Source organism: Nerophis ophidion, linkage group LG12, assembly GCF_033978795.1.
Source record: "Nerophis ophidion isolate RoL-2023_Sa linkage group LG12, RoL_Noph_v1.0, whole genome shotgun sequence".
Classification (NCBI taxonomy): domain Eukaryota; kingdom Metazoa; phylum Chordata; class Actinopteri; order Syngnathiformes; family Syngnathidae; genus Nerophis; species Nerophis ophidion.
In genome coordinates this window covers 45066291-45086607 of record NC_084622.1, presented here as the reverse complement: position 1 = coordinate 45086607, position 20317 = coordinate 45066291, and the positions used below count along the sequence as shown (strand labels likewise).

General features: G+C 43.0%; 1 protein-coding gene across 6 annotated transcripts in view; it reads right to left on the bottom strand.

Moving 5' to 3' along the window:
• LOC133563489 (serine/threonine-protein kinase BRSK2) overlaps nucleotides 1-9521 on the bottom strand; it is a 554636-nt gene extending 545115 nt beyond the window's left edge. For all 6 annotated transcript variants that reach the window (XM_061917646.1, XM_061917648.1, XM_061917647.1 and 3 more), the window contains exon 1: nucleotides 9129-9521. In XM_061917646.1, the coding sequence (XP_061773630.1) occupies nucleotides 9129-9222 (94 nt within the window). In that variant the 5' untranslated portion in view covers nucleotides 9223-9521. The remainder of the gene's footprint in view (nucleotides 1-9128) is intronic.
• Nucleotides 9522-20317: the final 10796 nt, after the last annotated feature.

Sequence of the window (20317 nt, the reverse complement as noted above, 5' to 3'; positions counted from 1 at the left end):
TGTTCCACCCAATCCACTACACAGAAGAGTCATGGAGAAAAAATTAAACCCTGAGCCAACAGTACAATGTGAGCAGCTTGTACCCAAAATAAATTACGTATTAGTTGTTTGGAAACACTTTGTCTACACTAAAGATGATGTTGAACAAAAAGTAGACAAGTAGTTGAGAGTGAATTAATCATGCAATGATCAAAATTGGGATAAAAGCTTCAGTTAAACAATTTTTGCCATAAAATCCCAAACTGCAAACAGTAGGAAAATGACATCTGATCATGGAAAATTACAGTTAATTTACGAACCCCTCGATATAGAAAATTTACATATACGAACATTTCATCCAATCATTGAGTGGCTTCAGCTCAGGCGATGCATGCCTGCAGCACATCCATTGTGTGCAGGATAATTGATCTCCGTCAACAGAGTAGTCAGCAGAGCAGCGCTGTCATTATCTACTGTGGTAATTGCTGCTGTGTGCTTTTAAAATGTTTTAACCTTTTTTTTCGGCATGTTTTTAGTTTTGCTAGCGCAATGAGTCCAAAGTTAATGTTAGGTAAAAGTTAAAGTACCAATGATTGTCTCACACACACACTAGATGTGATGAAATTTGTCCTCTGCATTTGACCCATCGCCTTGATAACCCCCTGGGAGGTGAGGGAAGCAGTGAGCAGCAGCGGTGCCGCGCCTGGGAATCATTTTTGGTGATTTAACCCCCAATTCCAAGCCTTGATGCTGAGTGCCATGCAGGGGGGCAATGTGTCCCATTGTTATAGTCTTTGGTATGACTCGGCCGGGGTTTGAACTCACAACCTACCAATCTCAGGGCGGAAACTCTAACCACTAGACCACTGAGTAGGTCAGAGAAAGGTCAAAGAAAGAAATAGACAAGCGATGTGGGGTTTGGAACATTTAGAAAGTATCGACAATGTCCCCTTACCCCCCATATTCTTTGGCTGACACCAAGAAGATTACCCGTGAATTGGATTGTGTTTTTAATTTTTTATTCCTAATTATTGAAGCGACCTGGCTAGACTACTGAAAATGCACTACAGGGCTAGTGACAGTGTGCGTGTGCGTGTGTGTGTGTGTGTGTATATATGGGTGCGCAAAGAAGAGTTTAGCTGTAGTTGTTTTGGCTTTGTTATTCAACAGAAAGTTGATCCTTCCTTGTTATGTTTGATTGATACACAGTACTGTATATCAATTTATATTCTGTTCAAAGGACCTGATTTACTAAAGGTTTGCATGTACTAAAACCTGTGCAAACTTGATAGCACACGCAAAACTGATCTAACGAATGTCTGCAAAGTGGATTGCGTATGTTAAAGGTGCTGTTTGTAATTTCCTCAGAGGAACATTTTTCAAAGTAAACAATGTAACAAGAACACCACCGGCCAGCTTACGTTACCTTTAGTGGTTTAACAGAACACTTTTGATTGACAAATAACTACAAAAAACTATTTTACTGGCCCAAATAAGATGATTGCCGTTTACGACGGTCACGTCAACAGGTACGCGCCGGTAGCGCGTGCACATATACAAAAGCAGTCCAAGAGAAGCAACAATCAGTTTACAGTCATGCTGTTGTTATGATAGAATATACATTCAATGACAGATAACACAAGCCATCCAAATCGCTATTATTAGCTAACAATACCCAAAGCTAATGCCAATGTGTTACATATGTACGTAATTATGTAATTCCATACGAACAGCCGAGGACGGGATATACAGTGGAAAAAAATATTGGAAAGTTGGCGCCCTCTAGCCATCTGTGTAAATGTTGCAAACAGCCCCTTTAAGTCAGCAGCATAAGGTGTAGGATCCATTTTGCCTCATCTTCATTAACATGCAAAATAAATGCCGATCATCAAAACGCCCATAATACTGGGAGGAGATAATGTAAATTATTTTATACAGCACGCCCAATGTGATGTATCAACACTCCGTTTTGGGAGCACTATTTGGCACGTTTGAGAAGTTCCCCCAAACTGACAGTTCCATACAGAGCTGTGAGAGAGAACTGCTCACTCTGCAAAGATAGACGGTGAACAGAGAATCATTCGTACTACCTGTACATTTCAACATATGTGGATGAACAAAAATAAAAACTATTTTGTTAATTTAATCTGCACCACTTTTCATTTGCACTCGCAGTCTTAGTAGATCACACACAACACGCCCAGTAATAGTACACTTCATTTCATATATTGCAAACACTGTTTAGTGCGGAGTATTCATCCATCCATCTATTTCCTACTGCTTGTCCCTATCTCAGCTGCATCCGGGCGGAAGGCAGCGTACACCCTGGACAAGTCGCCAGCTCATCACAGGGCCAACACAGATAGACAAACAACATTAACACTCACATTCACACACTAGGGCCAATTTAGTGTTGCCAATCAACCTATCCTGAGCTACTGTACATGTCTTTGGAAGTGGGAAGACAGATCTTAGTAAATCAGGAGCAAAACGTACAAACTTTTACTAAATTGTCGAATTTTGTCGAGGTCGAAAGCCCGGAACCCATTATTCATGTTTACATTGTTTCTTATGAAGACATTTGATTCACAACTTTTCTCGTTATAAACCCTTTTCAGGAGACAATTAGGTTTATAAATCAAGATTCCACTGTATTGTATTTCCAATTGCAAAGTGTGGAAAAAAAGCTCAGAGGGGCGTGGAAAGAGACAAATCCCAAAAGTGAACATTCGGGAAATGAACTGACCAGGGGCATGTTTGAAGAAAACACTAAGCGAGAAAAAGCAATTTACACGCATACACGGTTGCTCAGCAGGACCAGCTGGGCCAGGTAGAAGACGTAACGCCTGTTCAATGGCTTTTAGACACCAGATGGGAGGAAAATCTCTAAACAGAAAGACAGGCTTTTTCTAAAAGAGTCACGAGAACTGCATCAGCGTTAGCTCCTCATGCCTCCCTTCATGGGGCTCCGCCAGCTGCGTGCGCCTCACAGCATCCTCCTCACAGTCCACTTACCAGGACCAAACATCCCCTCAACTCAAACATGATGGAGTGGACTCCTTTTTTCAGCGTGGGTTACCATGTGCAACAACAAACTGCAGCGTCATTGCAGTCAATAGGGAAATATGTGAAAGCACTAAGGCAGGGGTGTCAAACGTACGACCCGAGGTCCACGAACAGGTTTTATCCGGCTGGCGGGATGAGTTTGCTAAGTATAAAATTAACCTAAAATTTTTGAATGAAAGAAACTGCTGTTCTAAATGTGTTCACTGGATGTCACGATAGCAATTATTTGTATCTTTGTAGATGATGCCACATATGTACAAAATAAACCATGTGATGTTACTACATCAGTCGAGAAAAATGATCAGAGTCCATAAATAACATATGGAAATGTATCTTGTTGGATTGAAAATTAACACCAATGAGCTAACTGATGAACATAACCACACAATTTATTCAGAAAATATAAAAAACGACAGATGAAAATAGAATAATAAACCGAATAAACTGGTCACAACTTACAAGGCCTTCACAAAAACATTTAAAATGTGGCTTATCAACGCCTACAGCTGCCAGCACTAAAAGATGAGCCTTTTTTGATACTAAAATAAATGTTATGTTGTATTTTATCTTTTATCATATTGTATATGTATTGTGTGATTTTTTTCTTTTTCTCTCTCTTTTCTTTTTCTTTTAAATTGTAATTGTACTGCTTTTTTACATCGTGGCCAGGGGACTACAGATGAAAACTTGGGAAATTTGGGAAAAGCGGGATTTTTTTTAAAATGATCAGGAGCATGATAAATGCTCTAAATGAGCTGTATTGTTTGCTATTAGAAATGTTTAAAATTGGGCAAGAAATGTTGAAGTAGTAAATGGTATTAGGGAATTTCGGGAAAATCTGGAATTTTTTGGAACTTCGAAAAAGGGTAGTTTGAATTTCCAGAATGGTGGAATGGTTTGAATGGGTTGAAAAATGTGGGGATGGTGGAAGTTGGAAAAATGGCCAATTCATTTTGAATGGGGAAAATTCAAATAAAAAAAAAAGGAATTATGGGAAATCCGGGAATGGCCAAAAATGGCTAATTCTGGCTTTTTATTAAACCATGTGTAGTCATGTATTTTGTGAAATTGTGTTGTCCCCTTTAAAATAAACTAATCTGATCGAATACTATTAGTGGCAACAAGTAAGTGTAAATAAAATTGAAAAAATAAAATAAAAATACATTATGATTTGTACATTTTAAGAATGTACGGGGCCCCTAAAGGGACATGGAGGGAAAACAATGTTTTGCGATCTCGCAATACTTTTTGCAAGACCTATGTCAGTGAACTGGAAGTAAAACAGACACAGCGATGGTGCACCGGAAGTGAAATGGACAAAGCGATGGAGGAGCCTACCCATCATCCGTGGCAGAAGTTTGTTCATTTCTATTTTAGTATTGGCCTAACATATAAAGACATCAAATCGTATTATGGTCCCGTAACAGAGCACAGATGATGGGTAAGCTCCCGCTCCTCCATCGCGGTGTTTGTTTCACTTCCGGTTCAACCCCTCTATGTCTGTTTTACTTCCATTTCACTGACATAGGAAAAAATAACTGTTTTGGTGTTCTCAGTAGGCTCGCCTTCTAAGGGCTAGCTATGGCCGAAGGCCCCCCGGCCCCCTGTGATCTCACTCCTGTGGTACCCAGACCCCGAGAGACCCACAAGACAGACGCTCCCTGCTCCTGTTTAGCTCGGCGCAGTCACATTACTCCCAGCTAGGCGAAGGAAGTCGAGGGCTCAGGTGACCTTTTATTGTGGCACAAGTTGGCCTGTAACATATCACACATAAACGACCATGTTTTACCTGCGTTGCAGTCTTGCTTTGGGGCAAAGTATCTCCCGTTTTAAAACAAGTCGTAGCATTAATGTCGGTGATGTAACATCAACTTCATGACATCCATCTTGTTCCGCTTATCCGGGGTCGGGTCACGGGGGCAGCAGCCTAAGCAGGGAAGCACAGACTTCCCTTTCCCCAGCCACTTTGTCTAGCTCTTCTTGGGGGATCCCGAGGCGTTCCCAGGCCAGCTGGGAGACAGTCTTCCCAACGTGCCCTGGGTCTTCCCCGTGGCCTCCTACCGGATGGCGCGCCCTGAACACCTCCCTAGGGAGGCGTTCGGGTGGCATCCGCACCAGATGCCCGAACCACCTCATCTGGCTCCTCTCGATGTGGAGGAGCAGCGGCTTTACTTTGAGTTCCTCCCGGATGGCAGAGCTTCTCACCCTATCTCTAAGGGAGAGACCCCCCACACGGCGGAGGAAACTCATTTCGGCCGCTTGTACCCGTGATCTTGTCCTTTTGGTCATAACCCAAAGCTCATAACCATAGGTGAGGATGGGAACATAGACCGACCGGTAAATTGAGTTTTGCCTTCCGGCTCAGCTCCTTTTTCACCACAACGGATCGATACAGCGCCCGCGTTACTGAAGACGCCGCACCGATCCGCCTGTCGATCTCAAGATCCACTCTTCCCTCACTCGTGAACAAGACTCCTAGGTACTTGAACTCCTCCACTTGGGGCAGGGTCTCCTCCGCAACCCGGAGATGGCATTCCATTTCCGGGCGAGAACCATGGACTCAGACTTGGAGGTGCTGATTCTCATCCCGGTTGCTTCACATTCGGCTGCGAACCGATCCAGTGAGAGCTGAAAATCCCGGCCAGATGAAGCCATCAGGACCACATCATCTGCAAAAAAGCAGAGACCTAATCCTGCGGCCACCAAACTGCATGACAATGATTGTCAAAAACCTTGGCAACAGGACTTGTACACACCTGTTTGAAGTTGTTGGTGTTTTTCCTATCAAGGCCCAAATATGCATGTTTTGAAAGTATTGCAAGATCTCGCAAAACATCCATGTCCCTTTAGGGCAGGTGTGCCCACACCTCTTCTGCAGGCGAGCTACTTTTCAATTGACCAAGTCGAGGGGATCTACCTCATTCATATAAATTATTTATATGTTTTTATTTATGAAACATAAGTTTTTGTTAAAAGATCAAAGGTTTTTATTGATAATGCATTAATGTTCCTTTCTCTCATGAAGACAAGAATATAAATTGGAGTATTACCTGATTCGGATGACTTGCATTGATTGGGATCCGACAGAAGCGCGGATAACGTCGGCATTTTCAAAACGGAGGAAAACAAAAGTCCTCCTTTCTGTCCAATACCACATTAAAGTGGTTGTTTTTTTGGCATCTTATTTGTCCAGCTTCCATACTCGTTTTTATACACTTTACAAAAAATCCATTAGCTCTGTAGCTTGGTAGCTTGTGCACGCCAGCTTTCTGAGACTCTTATTTTGTTAGCGCAGGCAAGAGGAAGCACCGCTTTTATTGTGAAGATAGGAACTGTGCAGTCGGTCTTTAGAGTTTTGACAGCGGGTACGGCGTGAATGTGTTGAAATAAAAAGTGTTTCTTGCCTTCCTGTCTATCCCTTTTTCTTAATAATGAGCTCGCAGCAGCCAGCGTCATCTCACAAGACCCTCAGGTGTCGTGAATGTCAATCACGTGACGAAAGTGACTACTTGGTGAAGATTGATGATCGGTAATTTTTAGGGCTCCTTTTTTAAATGGCTGGCTGCCGATCGACTAACACACGCTCCGCGCGATCGACATAATGGGCACCCCTGCTTTAGGGGCTCTGTAAGAATGTGCTTGTGCTATTTTTTATCAAAGAAAACAATCTTAAGTTGTCCTTATTTTTAAGTTATCCTGCCGTGATTTTACCAGTTTGGCTCACTTGGGAGTAAATTTTTCTACATGTGGCCCTCGATCTAAAATTACTTTTACACCCCTGCACTACAGTTGTGATCAAAATTATTCAACCCCCACACAATTTTGGTGTTTTAGCAAGTTGGACATTTATTCTGTGTTTTATTTATAGTCATATCAAAAAAAAAATGTGTCAAATAGACAAATGCAACTTAAATTGTAACACTGTATTTTACAAAATACCCAAAAAAAACATTTTTCTTAATATCTCATTGACAAAATTATTGAACCCCCTAGTTCCATGCATCTTTAGTACTTAGTAGAACACCCTTTGGCAGTAATGACATCCTTCAAAGGTGATACATAAGCTTCTTGCAAGCATCTACAGGTATTTTAGCCCATTCCTCTTGGGCAAAGGCCTCCAGTTCATTCATATTCTTGGGCTTGTGTGCTGCAACTGCCTTCTTCAAGTCCCACCACAGCTTTTCTAGAGGATTTAGGTCTGGCGACTGTGAAGGCCACTCCAGAGTCTTCCAGCCCTTCTTCTGCAACCACTCTGATGTTGATTTGGAGCTATGCTTGGGATCCTCGTCCTGTTGGAAGGTCCAACGTCTCCCAAGCCTCAGCTTCGTCACTGACTTCATGACATTTGCAGCTAATATATCCTGCTAGGAAATAGAATTCATAATGCCTTGAACGCGCTGGAGATTCCCGGTACCTGAGGCAGAGAAACAGCCCCAGAGCATGATTGACCCCCCACCATGCTTAACAGTAGGAAAAGTGTTCTTCTCTTTGTAAGCTTCATTTTTTCTCCTCCAGACATAATGTTGATTCACAGGCCCAAAGAGTTCCACTTTTGTCTCATCACTCCATAGAACAGTTTCCCAAAACCTTTGGGGTTTGTCCAGATGATTTTTGGCATACTGGAGTCTATTTTCCTTGTGCCTGGTAGTCAGAAGTGGGGTGCGCCTGGGAGTTCTGGCATGGAGGCTTTCATCTCGTAGTGCGCGCCTTATTGTCTGGGACGAAACCTGCGTTCCCCCCTCTGCAATGTCCTGTTGTAGTTCCTCAGCTGTTACCCAGGGGTTTTTCACCACTGTACGCTTCAAATACCGGACAGCAGTTGCACACAGCATCCTCTTTCTACCACGCCCAGGTAGTGTTTCCACTGTGCCTTTAGCTTTAAACTTGTGAATTATGCTCCCAACTGTGTCTCTTGGAATGTGTAATGTCTTTGCTATTTTCTTATATCCATATCCTTTCTTATGAAGAGAAATGACCTCCTCTCTTGACTTCTTTGACCACTCCCTGGACTTCACCATGTTGCAAATACACCATTGCCCATCTACAAGAAGCTGAGCGTCACAGTCTTTTTCAATCAGTTTAATTGTTGCGCTGTGAACGGGACTCTCGCTGCTGTGTTGGATCCATTGTGGATTGAACTTTCACAGTATCATGTTAGACCCGCTCGACATCCATTGCTTTCCTCCTCTCCAAGGTTCTCATAGTCATCATTGTCACCGACGTCCCACTGGGTGTGAGTTTTCCTTGCCCTTATGTGGGCCTACCGAGGATGTCGTGGTGGTTTGTAAACATTGATTGATTGATAATCACATCTACAGGTGTTTTCAACACCTGATTGAAAAGACCTTATTCAAATTATATTCTTAAGAGTTATGATCTTCAAGGGGTTGAATCATTTTGAGATATTAAGAGACATGACATTGCTTGGTATGTTACAAAATATAATGTTGTAATTCAAGTTGCGTTTGTCTATTTAATGCATCTTTATTTGATACGACTATAAACAAAATACGGAATAAATGTCCTACTTGCTAAAACACCAAAATTGTGTGGGGGTTGAATAATTTTGATCACAACTGTAAGGTGTCCAAGGATAAACGGGGACAGATTCATGTCGCTGTTATTTCCCAGCACCTGTCAAGGTGGGGGACTCGGGAGGGGAGGAAAAGCCCACGTCACGCAGCCAGAGAGAGCCTTGAGGAGAACTGGCTGGCTGACTGACTGACTGCTTCCCTGCGGACTAAGAATAGTTCAATGTATCAGCAAATGGGGATTAAAGGCGCTGTGCTCCAAGCTGAACACGCACCGACACAATCAGGGGACCCCCAAAAAGTTTATTCTGACAGTCATCATCACACACACACACACACACACACACACACACACACACACACACACACAATGTAAGAAGCAGCATCGCCTAAATCCACAGCCCCCCTCCCCACTGTGTCCCACTGCGTGCACAATGATTATGTCAGCCGCTCAGTGGCGGAAGCAGCATAAGCACAAGGAGCTTTCTTCAACACTTTAATGACGAGCGGCTGTCATGAAATGAGGGGAAATTCAACAAGGGTGCCGCTAACCTGTTTGTCCTTTGCCCAGCGTCTTCTCCAAACGGTACGGTCCCACGTAATTGGCATGCGGGGCTCCGCTGTTGTCTTTACCGGACGATGACATGACGAATGCTGCTGGGGGGGGTCAGTTACTTTCTACAACGAAGTGCGGACGATGAAAACCACTCCCGGCTCGCTTTAAGGTTTTTTTTAAAACATTTAAAATAAAAATAAAATAAAAAAAAGTCCACCGCCTTCTTGTCGTCCTTGCCGCTTTTCTGCCTGCTGGTCCCCCCCAACCCCTCGACCTCGCTCGATGTTTGAGGAGGACGAGGTTGTCCCTTTTCTCTCCAATCACCGCAGACGAGCCTCCGGTGCCTTCAAAGCATTGTCGGTGCGGGCGAGCTGCGTTGCCGCCGAGCGACTGTGGGCGGTGCTGCGGAGGCGTGAGGGACGACTGACGGCCATCTCAGCCAACCAGGGAGCAGCATTTTAGGTACCGCCCACTTTCTTGTTGCTATACAAAATTGATACAGTTTGAAGTCAATGTTAGCGCTACTGAAAGCCACTACTAGCCACCACGCAGTCTGATACTTTTTATATAAATGATGAAATATTAACATTGCAACACATGCCAATACGCCCGCTTTAGTTTACTAAATTACAATTTTTCATTTAAACGTTGTGTAATGGGCTTCACGGTGGCAGAGGGGTTAGTGTGTCTGCCTCACAATACGAAGGTCCTGCAGTCCTGGGTTCAAAATCCAGGCTCTGGATCTTTCTGTGTGGAGTTTGCATGTTCTCCCCGTGAATGCGTGGGTTCCCTCCGGGTACTCCGGCTTCCTCCCACTTCCAAAGACATGCACCTGGGGATAGGTTGATTGGCAACACTAAATTGGCCCTAGTGTGTGAATGTGAGTGTGAATGTTGTCTGTCTATCTGTGTTGGCCCTGTGATGAGGTGGCGACTTGTCCAGGGTGTACCCCGCCTTCCGCCCGATTGTAGCTGAGATAGGCACCAGCGCCCCCCGCAACCCCGAAAGGGAATAAGCGGTAGAAAATGGATGGATGGATGGTGTGAATGTGAGTGTGAATGTTGTCTGTCTATCTGTGTTGGCCCTGCGATGAGGTGGCGACTTGTCCAGGGTGTACCCCGCCTTCCGCCCAATTGTAGCTGAGATAGGCGCCAGCGCCCCCCGCCACCCCGGAAGGGAATAAGCGGTAGAAAATGGATGGATGGATGGTGTGTAATGGGCTTCACGGTGGCAGAGGGGTTAGTGCGTCTGCCTCACAATACGAAGGTCCTGCAGTCCTGGGTTCAAAATCCAGGCTCGGGATCTTTCTGTGTGGAGTTTGCATGTTCTCCCCGTGAATGCGTGGGTTCCCTCCGGGTACTCCGGCTTCCTCCCACCTCCAAAGACATGCACCTGGGGATAGGTTGATTGGCAACACTAAATGGTCCCTAGTGTGTGAATGTGAGTGTGAATGTTGTCTGTCTATCTGTGTTGGCCCTGCGATGAGGTGGCGACTTGTCCAGGGTGTACCCCGCCTTCCGCCCAATTGTAGCTGAGATAGGCGCCAGCGCTCCGCGCAACCCCGAAAGGAAATAAGCGGTAGAAAATGGATGGATGGATAGTGTGAATGTGAGTGTGAATGTTGTCTGTCTATCTGTGTTGGCCCTGCGATGACGTGGCGACTTGTCCAGGGTGTACCCCGCCTTTCGCCCGATTGTAGCTGAGATAGGCGCCAGCGCCCCCCGCGACCCCGAAAGGGAATAAGCGGTAGAAAATGGATGGATGGAAACGTTGTGTAATGATGACGTGTACGCAAGACGTCACAGGTGTTTAGGAAGTATGAGCGCTGCACACACACACAGCTAAAAGTCGTCTGCTTTAAGGGCATAATTGTACAGTTTTTTGGACATTTGTGTTGCTGAATCTTTCGCAATTTGCTCAATTAATATTGGAGAAGTCACAGTAGAAAGATGGAGTTGGGAAGCTTTAGCCTTTAGCCACACAAACACACGGTGATTCCTTGGTTAAAATTCCTGGAGGTGAAACTTTTCCTATGGATCCCGACCACATGTAAACCAGCAGGTTTTGGTGAGAAAATTGTTGTTAAAAAGTCAGTTCTTACCGGAGAATAGCTGAGCTTGTGCCGTACATAGCTACCGTCAACTCCCCTTAGACACTGCACGTCAACACACTCGTGGAGACACCCTTCCGACTATCATATAATATTAAAGTCACTAAAACACTAGCAACACAATAGAAAGATAAGGGATTTCCCAGAATTATCCTAGTAAATGTGTCTAAAAACATCGGAATCCGTCCCAATGCAATCGCGTTTTTTTTTTTTTACTTTTTATTTATTTATTTTTTTCTAATCTGTCGCTATTAATATCCTCAAACACAAATCTTTCATCCATCCATCCATCCATCTTCTTCCGCTTATCCGAGGTCGGGTCGCGGGGGCAGCAGCCTAAGCAGGGAAGCCCAGACTTCCCTCTCCCCAGCCACTTCGTCTAGCTCTTCCCGGGGGATCCCGAGGCGTTCCCAGGCCAGCTGGGAGACATAGTCTTCCCAACGTGTCCTGGGTCTTCCCCGTGGCCTCCTACCGGTTGGACGTGCCCTAAACACCTCCCTAGGGAGGCGTTCGGGTGGCATCCTGACCAGATGCCCGAACCACCTCATCTGGCTCCTCTCGATGTGGAGGAGCAGCGGCTTTACTTTGTGTAAATAAATACATCTTTCATCCTCGCTCAAATTAATGGGGAAATTGTCGTTTTCTCGGTCTGAATAGCACTTTTTGTTGGAGGCTCCCATTAAAAACAATGTGAAAATGTGAGGAGCTGTCACGCCAAATTTCCTCCCCCAACAAAAACCTCCCCCCCGGAAGACATTTGGCGTTAATGCTTGAAGGACCCCAATGAGGGTGGAAGGACCTTAAAGCAGCCCACACAGCTGCCTGTTTTAAAAACATTATAATTGGCTTGATTGTCATTGGTGAAAAATAACAGTGAGGAAAAAATATTAGCATTCCATCATGCTAACCTTTCAATCTATTTTTGCTTCGCTAATTTTGCAGCTGTAACCCTTAAGAGTCATATAACTTGGTATTGTTCCGCTCTCATTGGGGTCCTTCAGCCATTGGAGGGGTTTCCGGGGGGAAGGTTTTTGTAGGGGGAAGAAATTTGGCGTGACAGAGCCATCAAACATGTGACGTCATCGTCTGCGACTTCCGGTAGAGGCAGGGCTTTTCTCTTAGCACCGAAAGTTGCGAACTTTATCATGGATGTTCTCTACTAAATCCTTTCAGCAAAAATACGGCAATATGGCGAAATGATCAAGTATGACACATAGAATGGACCTGCTATCCCCGTTTGAATAAGAAAATCTCATTTCAGTAGGCCTTTTATCACAGTGGTTCTCAAATGGGGGTACGCGTACCCCTGGGGGTACTTGAAGGTATGCCAAGGGGTACGTGAGATTTGATTTTTTGAAAATATTCTAAAAATAGCAACAATTCAAAAATTATTTATAAATATATTTATTGAATAGTACTTCAATAAAATATGAATGTAAGTTCATAAACTGTGAAAATAAATGCAACAATGCAATATTCAGTGTTGACAACAAGATTTTTTGTGGACATGTTCCATAAATCCATCCATCCATTTTCAATCAATCAATCAATGATTATTTATATAGCCCTAAATCACTAGTGTCTCAAAGGGCTGCACAAACCAGAACGACATTGTCGGTAAAGCCCACATAAGGGCAAGGAAAACTCACACCCAGTGGGACTTTGGTGACAATGATGACTATGAGAAACCTTGGAGAGGACCGCACATACAATATGTATAAATATGATCGTAAAAGTAATAGCAAATAAGCAGTTAGTGAAATAAATAATATAGTAATGACAATGAGTATTTTTACACTAAAACTGGAGCAATACAAATACCAATAGAAAAAGCGCTATTGATCATGAACAAAACCAATAGTTTACCTCTATTATCAACAATGCAGTTGTTCAAATGCAACAATACGTATACATAATGATAGCTAGAAAGATAATTAAAAAAATAAATAAATAAATGAAATAAAAAATAAAAAAAAGAAGGAATACCGAAAGATGAAAGGGAAGAGAGAGAGGTAACCTATATTAATCTTGTAGATTGTTATAGTAACAATGGTTTAAGCTCTGTCAATATGCCTTGTGTTACCCAGTTTACCCTAGGGCAACAACGTTGATATATGTTTGATGAAACATGATTATGTGCATGAGTGTATGTATGTATATGTACTTGTATATGAACAGAATGTGTATACGAATGTTTGTACAGTAAATGTATATGTACAGTATATGTATGTTTGTTTGTACAGTAAATGTATATGTACAGTATCTGTATGTTTGTTTGTACAGTAAATGTATATGTACAGTATATGTATGTTTGTACTATGAATGTGCGCGTGGATGGACGGACTTGGAGTATGTAGGTATGTAATGTATTTGTGTATGTATGTGGGAGCGTAGGTACCAATGTATGGACGTTTGTATGTATGAATAACGGTGTGTGTGTGTGTGTGTGTGTGTGTGTGTGTGTGTGTGTGTGTGTGTGTGTGAGTATATGTGTGTTTGTATGTACAGTAAATGTATATGTACAGTATATGTATGTTTGTTTGTACAGTAAATGTATATGTACAGTATATGTATGTTTGTTTGTACAGTAAATGTATATGTACAGTATATGTATGTTTGTACTATGAATGTGCGCGTGGATGGACGGACTTGGAGTATGTAGGTATGTAATGTATTTGTGTATGTATGTGGGAGCGTAGGTACCAATGTATGGACGTTTGTATGTATGAATAACGGTGTGTGTGTGTGTGTGTGTGTGTGTGTGTGTGTGTGTGTGTGTGTGTGTGAGTATATGTGTGTTTGTATGTACAATATATTTGACCCCCAGTGTGCGTGGGAGCCAGAGTGCGGCCCGAGCCGCCCAGAGAGCCCAACCCAAACAGCAGGTGTGGCGCCCAGGGAACCAGGGACCACCCGCCCCACGCAGCCAGGCCAGCCAGCGGCGGGAACCCCAGAGCCTGGCCCACCACGCCGCCCGGAAGAGCCGGCAGCAGGCCGCAGACAGACGCGCCCAGCAGAGGACAGGGCACGAGAGAAGCAGCGGACAGCCAGACCCCAAGCCAGCGAGAGAGAACCCCCCACACGGGCAGAAAGACGGGACGTCCCGCTCGGTGGGAACCCAGAGACTCCCCGCAGCCGGACGGGAAGACCGCCCCCACCCCACCAGCACCCGGGCCCCCCCGACTCCACCCCCACCCCCGGGGAGCACGGCGCGGCCCACACCAGGCCACCCCACCCGAGCCGGCCGCCACAGGACCACCCAGCGCAGGGCCGCAGGGACCACCCACCCCACCCGCAGGGACCCCAACGATGGAGATGGAACAACCAGCAACCGCCCTTTCGAAGGCCCCTCCTGAGGGAGGGGGAGAAAAGGAAAAAAATAAAAATAAAACAAACAAAAAAAATTAAATTATCCATCCATCCATCCATTTTCTACCGCTTATTCCCTTTCAGGGTCGCGGGGGGCGCTGGCACCTATCTCAGCTACAATCGGGTGGAAGGCAGGGTACACCCTGGACAAGTCGCCACCTCATCGCAGAAATTAAATTATATATATATATACACGTACATACTGTACATACATACACATCCATACACATATACACACACATACATACATATATATACACACATAAATACACACACATACACACACACATACATACATATATGTATATATACACATACATACACTAATAAGCCGGAGTTCTTTGAAGGCAGGTTTCTTGCTGGGACATATGATACAATACAAGCAACAAGATAGGATGGAGCTAGACCGTGTAGTACATACAGGTATTCCTCGCGCACTAATTGACTGAAAAAGTTTGCACTTGCCGCACGCTCGCCCGACACTGCAGCACGAGCACGATGATGTCAGTTATCGATGGTAAAATGCAATAAGATTTGCCCGAGTGGTTAGGAGACATCAGGAGTAACAAGTGTTAAAAATGGACTAGAAAGAACAGATTTGCTTGGCAGCTCCCTCCATCAGTGTGTGAATGTGTGTGTGAATGGGTAAATGTGGAAGTAGTGTCAAAGCGCTTTGAGTACCTTGAAGGTAGAAAAGCGCTATACAAGTACAACCCATTTATCATTTATTTATTTATTTTCAAAAACAATAATTAAAAAAAAATATATATATTTTTTTTTTACCTGGAACTTCCCGCGGGCCGAATTTTGGACACTGGCGGGCCGAATCCACAGTGTAGAGGCTCCTGATTTAGAGTTTGTTTATTTTTATTTTTAAACTAAAATCCATGTGGTCCACAGTTTGCTAATTAAGACGATAACAAGAAATAGAGGGAAATAATTCACTTTTATCCAAACATTGCTATCATATAATAACTGATCTCATTTATTACCTTTGATAAATAAAATTGAATTTTGGACTCTTTCTTACCTTGTATTATATTTGTATGTGACGAACATGAAAACTTACCTTTTGTCTCAAAGTCCAGTATTTTAACTTAGATAAATAATTCTCCATATTGACATTTATTCATTTATCCATTCATTCATCCATTTATTCAGCAGAGCACTAAAACAGAATTATTGCATCTGGAAAAAAAATAACACAAGCCCTGGCTTACTCGCTGACAAAACATGCAAGCAAAATGCATTTGCTTGCTCACAATCACCCCCACTTTTCCCAGGGTGGCAAGTCAGAGTGTTGGTAAATGGGTTGTACTTCTATAGCGCTTTTCTACCTTCAAGGTACTCAAAGCACTTTGACACTTCCACATTCACCCATTCACACACTGATGGAGGGAGCTGCCATGCAAGGAGCTAAACAGCACCCATCAGGAGCAAGGGTGAAGTGTCTTGCTCAGGACACAGCAGACGTGACGAGGTTGGTACTAGGTGGGGATTGAACCGGGGACCCTCGGGTTGCGCACGGCCACTCTACAAACTTCACCACGCAATGCCTACAGCTCCTCTTTTCTCTATTAAAGGGGAACTGCACTCTTTTTGGATTTTGCGATCATTTACAATACTTAAGTCTTTATGCATTCTAACTTGAGAAAAAAACGCAAGCAAAGTTCAGCTAACAATGGCGCTAATGGAACCTGCTCTATTCCGCTTATAAAGTGCTCTAAAAAATGCACGCTGTAACAAAATGTAACGTAATAACAGCCATATTCATAATACATATATTTACATATTTTGGTCATTTTAAGCATTCGGCGGCATATTAATTTCACAGACTCGTCACAATATTCGTTTACTAATCATGACAGCCTTAATTAGAGACAACAAAAACTACTTTGGGACTAATGATGATCCAGAACATTACATTTTCGAGTCTGAATCTTAGGACTATGTGATATGAATTTTAAAAGATGTGTGCTAAACAAATCCAGCTGTACAGTAGTGAAAGACTAAGCATCATGTAGGCGCTAAACAAGACATACAAACTAAGAACAAAATAAAACAATCACTTACTGTACAATGTCTGTTCTCACTAATATGTCAACTGATGGGACGTTTAGATGGAGAATTATTCACAATACTTACCCAGGTTTAAAAAATAAAGGGGTCCTAAACAGATAATTTTTGTGTATTTCTCACCATCTCTGGGTCGGAGATGGATGTCAAAATGTATCCACTTCTCGGTTTATGGCCACAACCTCCTACTATACAGGTGAGAGGCATGACTTATGTCTTGATTCATTGCCCGGATCATGTTTTGTCCAGTTAGAGACTACCTTAGTTCTGTTTCAGCACCCCTGGGTTAGTTTGTGTTTTGGTTACCATGGGTGCTGATGAGTTTCACCTGCCTCTGATTAGTGTTCTGGACACTCAACTGCTTCCAGGCACTAATCAGAGAGCTACTTATACCTGTTTTTCGCCACAATCAGGCTGGCTGTCTTTTTTACTGCTGCAACACGTTACATTGAGTATTTTTACGATTCTTTGTTTCTAGTTCATGTGCTAAGCTTTGCCATATATCTCCCATGCTATCGGAACGCTTGTCTGTATGTTGCATGATTTATGGACAATATATCATTGTCCCACCTGCACCTTGCCTCCGGAGTTTCCGCCTGCCTCCTGGGAGAACGATCCGCGCAGTAAAATGCGACCTCGACTTAACAATTTATAATCTAAAATTAACTTACAAAGTCAGAGGCGATGCAGGAGTTTACCTGCTTGGCATGCCAATATAGCAGAATAAGCCAGTCAGCTCTCTGTGATCACGGCGCCGCTAAAAATGCTTTGTCCGGGTTAGCTCTAATAACAATATCTCTCTTATTTGGTTCATAGTCAGGTCACAAGATGTCGATGAAAACATGTCGGCTCTTTTTGCATGATTTTTTTTATAGGGTTTTTTTGAGCGGAATAGTGTACTCTCATAGTTAGCCACCTCATACTTGCCACATTTTTTTAGGTATGAATGCGTAAAAAAATTAAATCTATATGTGTTCTTGTCTTGCATAGGGATTGTGCATGATGGGTAAAATTTCTAAATAAGTGTCATACCCCTTCATAGGGGGACCTGTTATGCAAAACCAACTTTTCCTACTTTTTGGTACCTGTTTTTGTGTATTTGAGATCTGCAGAATACCGAAAAATGTGATATCAAACCACGGGGATTTGGCAGAGATATTTATAAACCAACCCTGTCTTCCTTTATACTTTCCCCAAGCGAGCTGTTTGGAATTTGCCCTATTAGTAAGGTTTTTCCCAGTGGATATAACGCTTTACCTGACAAGCTTTGCGCTTTAGTCTGACGTAGTCAATAAGTTCCTTCTTGTGCTGAAAATTTAAATTTCCCCTCAGTAATTAAAGTATTTCTGATTCTGATTCTTGTTGTGGGACCGACCCACTCATACATACATCCTCCACTGTTGCCATTTCTGATTCAAAGTAGCGTCTACATAGTACAGTTAAAACGGAAGCGCTAAAAACTACAACATGGCTGAGGAGGAGAAGACGCAGTTGAAGTGGAGGCACGTAAATAGGACTGCCCACAAACGGCGCATCCTGAAAAAACTGTTGGAAAGCGGCTTGAAGATGGTCTGTAAAACATAATCTATGGAACATTTTAAGTAGACCATAAGGAAGTGTTTTAAATGTAGAAACAAATCCTACAATGACATCTTTTAGCCTGATGATCAAGATTAATGATGTCACACTTCATTTCAAAATGTCAAACAGGCTGTATATTCTACAGTCTATAAACTAAAAATTCATTGTGAAAAAATAATTATTTTGGCCACATTGTAACAAGCAGACCAGCCAGTAAGCCACTCCCTCATCTTCATCAGCTTCCACACAGACAGGCAGTAAGGATTTTTACTTAAATAAATGTTGATAACTCGTAATCATACAGAAAAAAGTACATTCATTACACAGTTTTTTGGACAAATATTATTTATTTTACGGTTTGACATTATTTTTTTCTTTTCGTAATGACAAATGAGGCTCTCCCTCACCTGCCCACCCTGACTGCACATCTCTGGGGTATACATGACAACAATCCATCCATCCATCCATTCCAAAGAAATGATGATGACCATCACCAACTGGATTATTTTGCTAACATTAGGCTAACGACCATGTAGAACTAGTTATCCATCATAACCATCAATGCATAGCTTTCCTTACACACTTTTTATAGGTAACAATGCTCTGTGTAATTTGAAAAACACAAAAACTCATCTCACTTCGAAATTCCAGCATCTTCCCAACAGGCACAAGACATTAAAAGAACGTTGAAACCCTGTTGAATTAGGTCCTAATGTTGAGCAACTCAAACCTAACGTTGATACAATTTGTTCAATCAATGTTGGGTTCTGACGTTGATTTGACCATTGATATTTGGTCATTTTCCAACCAGTACTTTACAACACAAATACAACGATGAAACCACATGCTTTTTGACAACGTTTATTCAATGTCAGGTTTTGACGTTCATTTGACAATTGAAATTTGGTCTTTTCCCAACCGACCTCGTGGATCCATCATTAAATACCAATGTTGTCTCAATTTACAAATACAACCATTTTGCAACGTTGTTCAGAAGTCAGTTTTAAAGGACATGTATCTATAATCAACCTTGTATCAATGTCTTGTGTCTGCTGGGTTACCCTAGACCAGGGGTCGGCAACCTAGAATATGTTGAAAGAGCCATTTTGAACCAAAATTACAAAAACATATATGTCTGGAGCCGCAAAAAAATAAAAGCCATATTACATACAGATAGTATGTGAGATATGAATTGATTTAAGAGGACTTAAAGGAAACCAAATTAGCTGACATATAGCTACAAATGAGGCATAATGATGCAATATGTACATAGCTAGCCTAAATAGCATGTTAGCATCGATTAGCTTGCAGTCATGCAGTGACCAAATATGTCTGATTATCACTCCAGACAAGTCAATAACATCAACAAAACTAACTTTTGTGCATTTGTGCACAACATTAAAAGTTTGGTGGACAAAATGAGACAGAAAAAGAAGTGGCATAAAACATGTCTTAGAAAGTCGGAGAAAGTTATACATGTAAAAAAAACTGTGGTGAGTTCAAGGTCGGACAAAATTAGCAGGACAAAACCTCATGCGTCATGCTAAGCCACAGCCGCCACCACCAGTTCTTCAGCCTGCCAAGCCACAGCCCCCAGCATGGCTGCCACCACCGGTCTTTTGAACTGCTAAGTCTCGGTCGCCAGCCGGGCCACCTCTGCCTGCACCACGGCTACCACCTGTCGCTGCTCCAAAGCTAGCACCACGACCAGCACCAAGTCCAAGTCCATGGCTAGCACCAAGTCCATGGCTAGCACCAAGTCCAATTCCACGGCTAGCACCAAGTCCAATTCCACGGCTAGCACCAAGTCCAATTCCACGGCTAGCACCAATTGCAAGTCCACGGCTAGCACCAAGTCCAAGTCCATGGCTAGCACCAAGTCCAATTCCACGGCTAGCACCAATTGCAAGTCCACGGCTAGCACCAAGTCCAAGTCCAAACATGCTTCGACTCAGTGAAGCATGTTTAAATAAAAGCAGTGTGCTTTATAACAATTAGGGAGGTCTGTGTCATGTCTGTCCTCCTACAGAAACCATATTAAAACAAAAA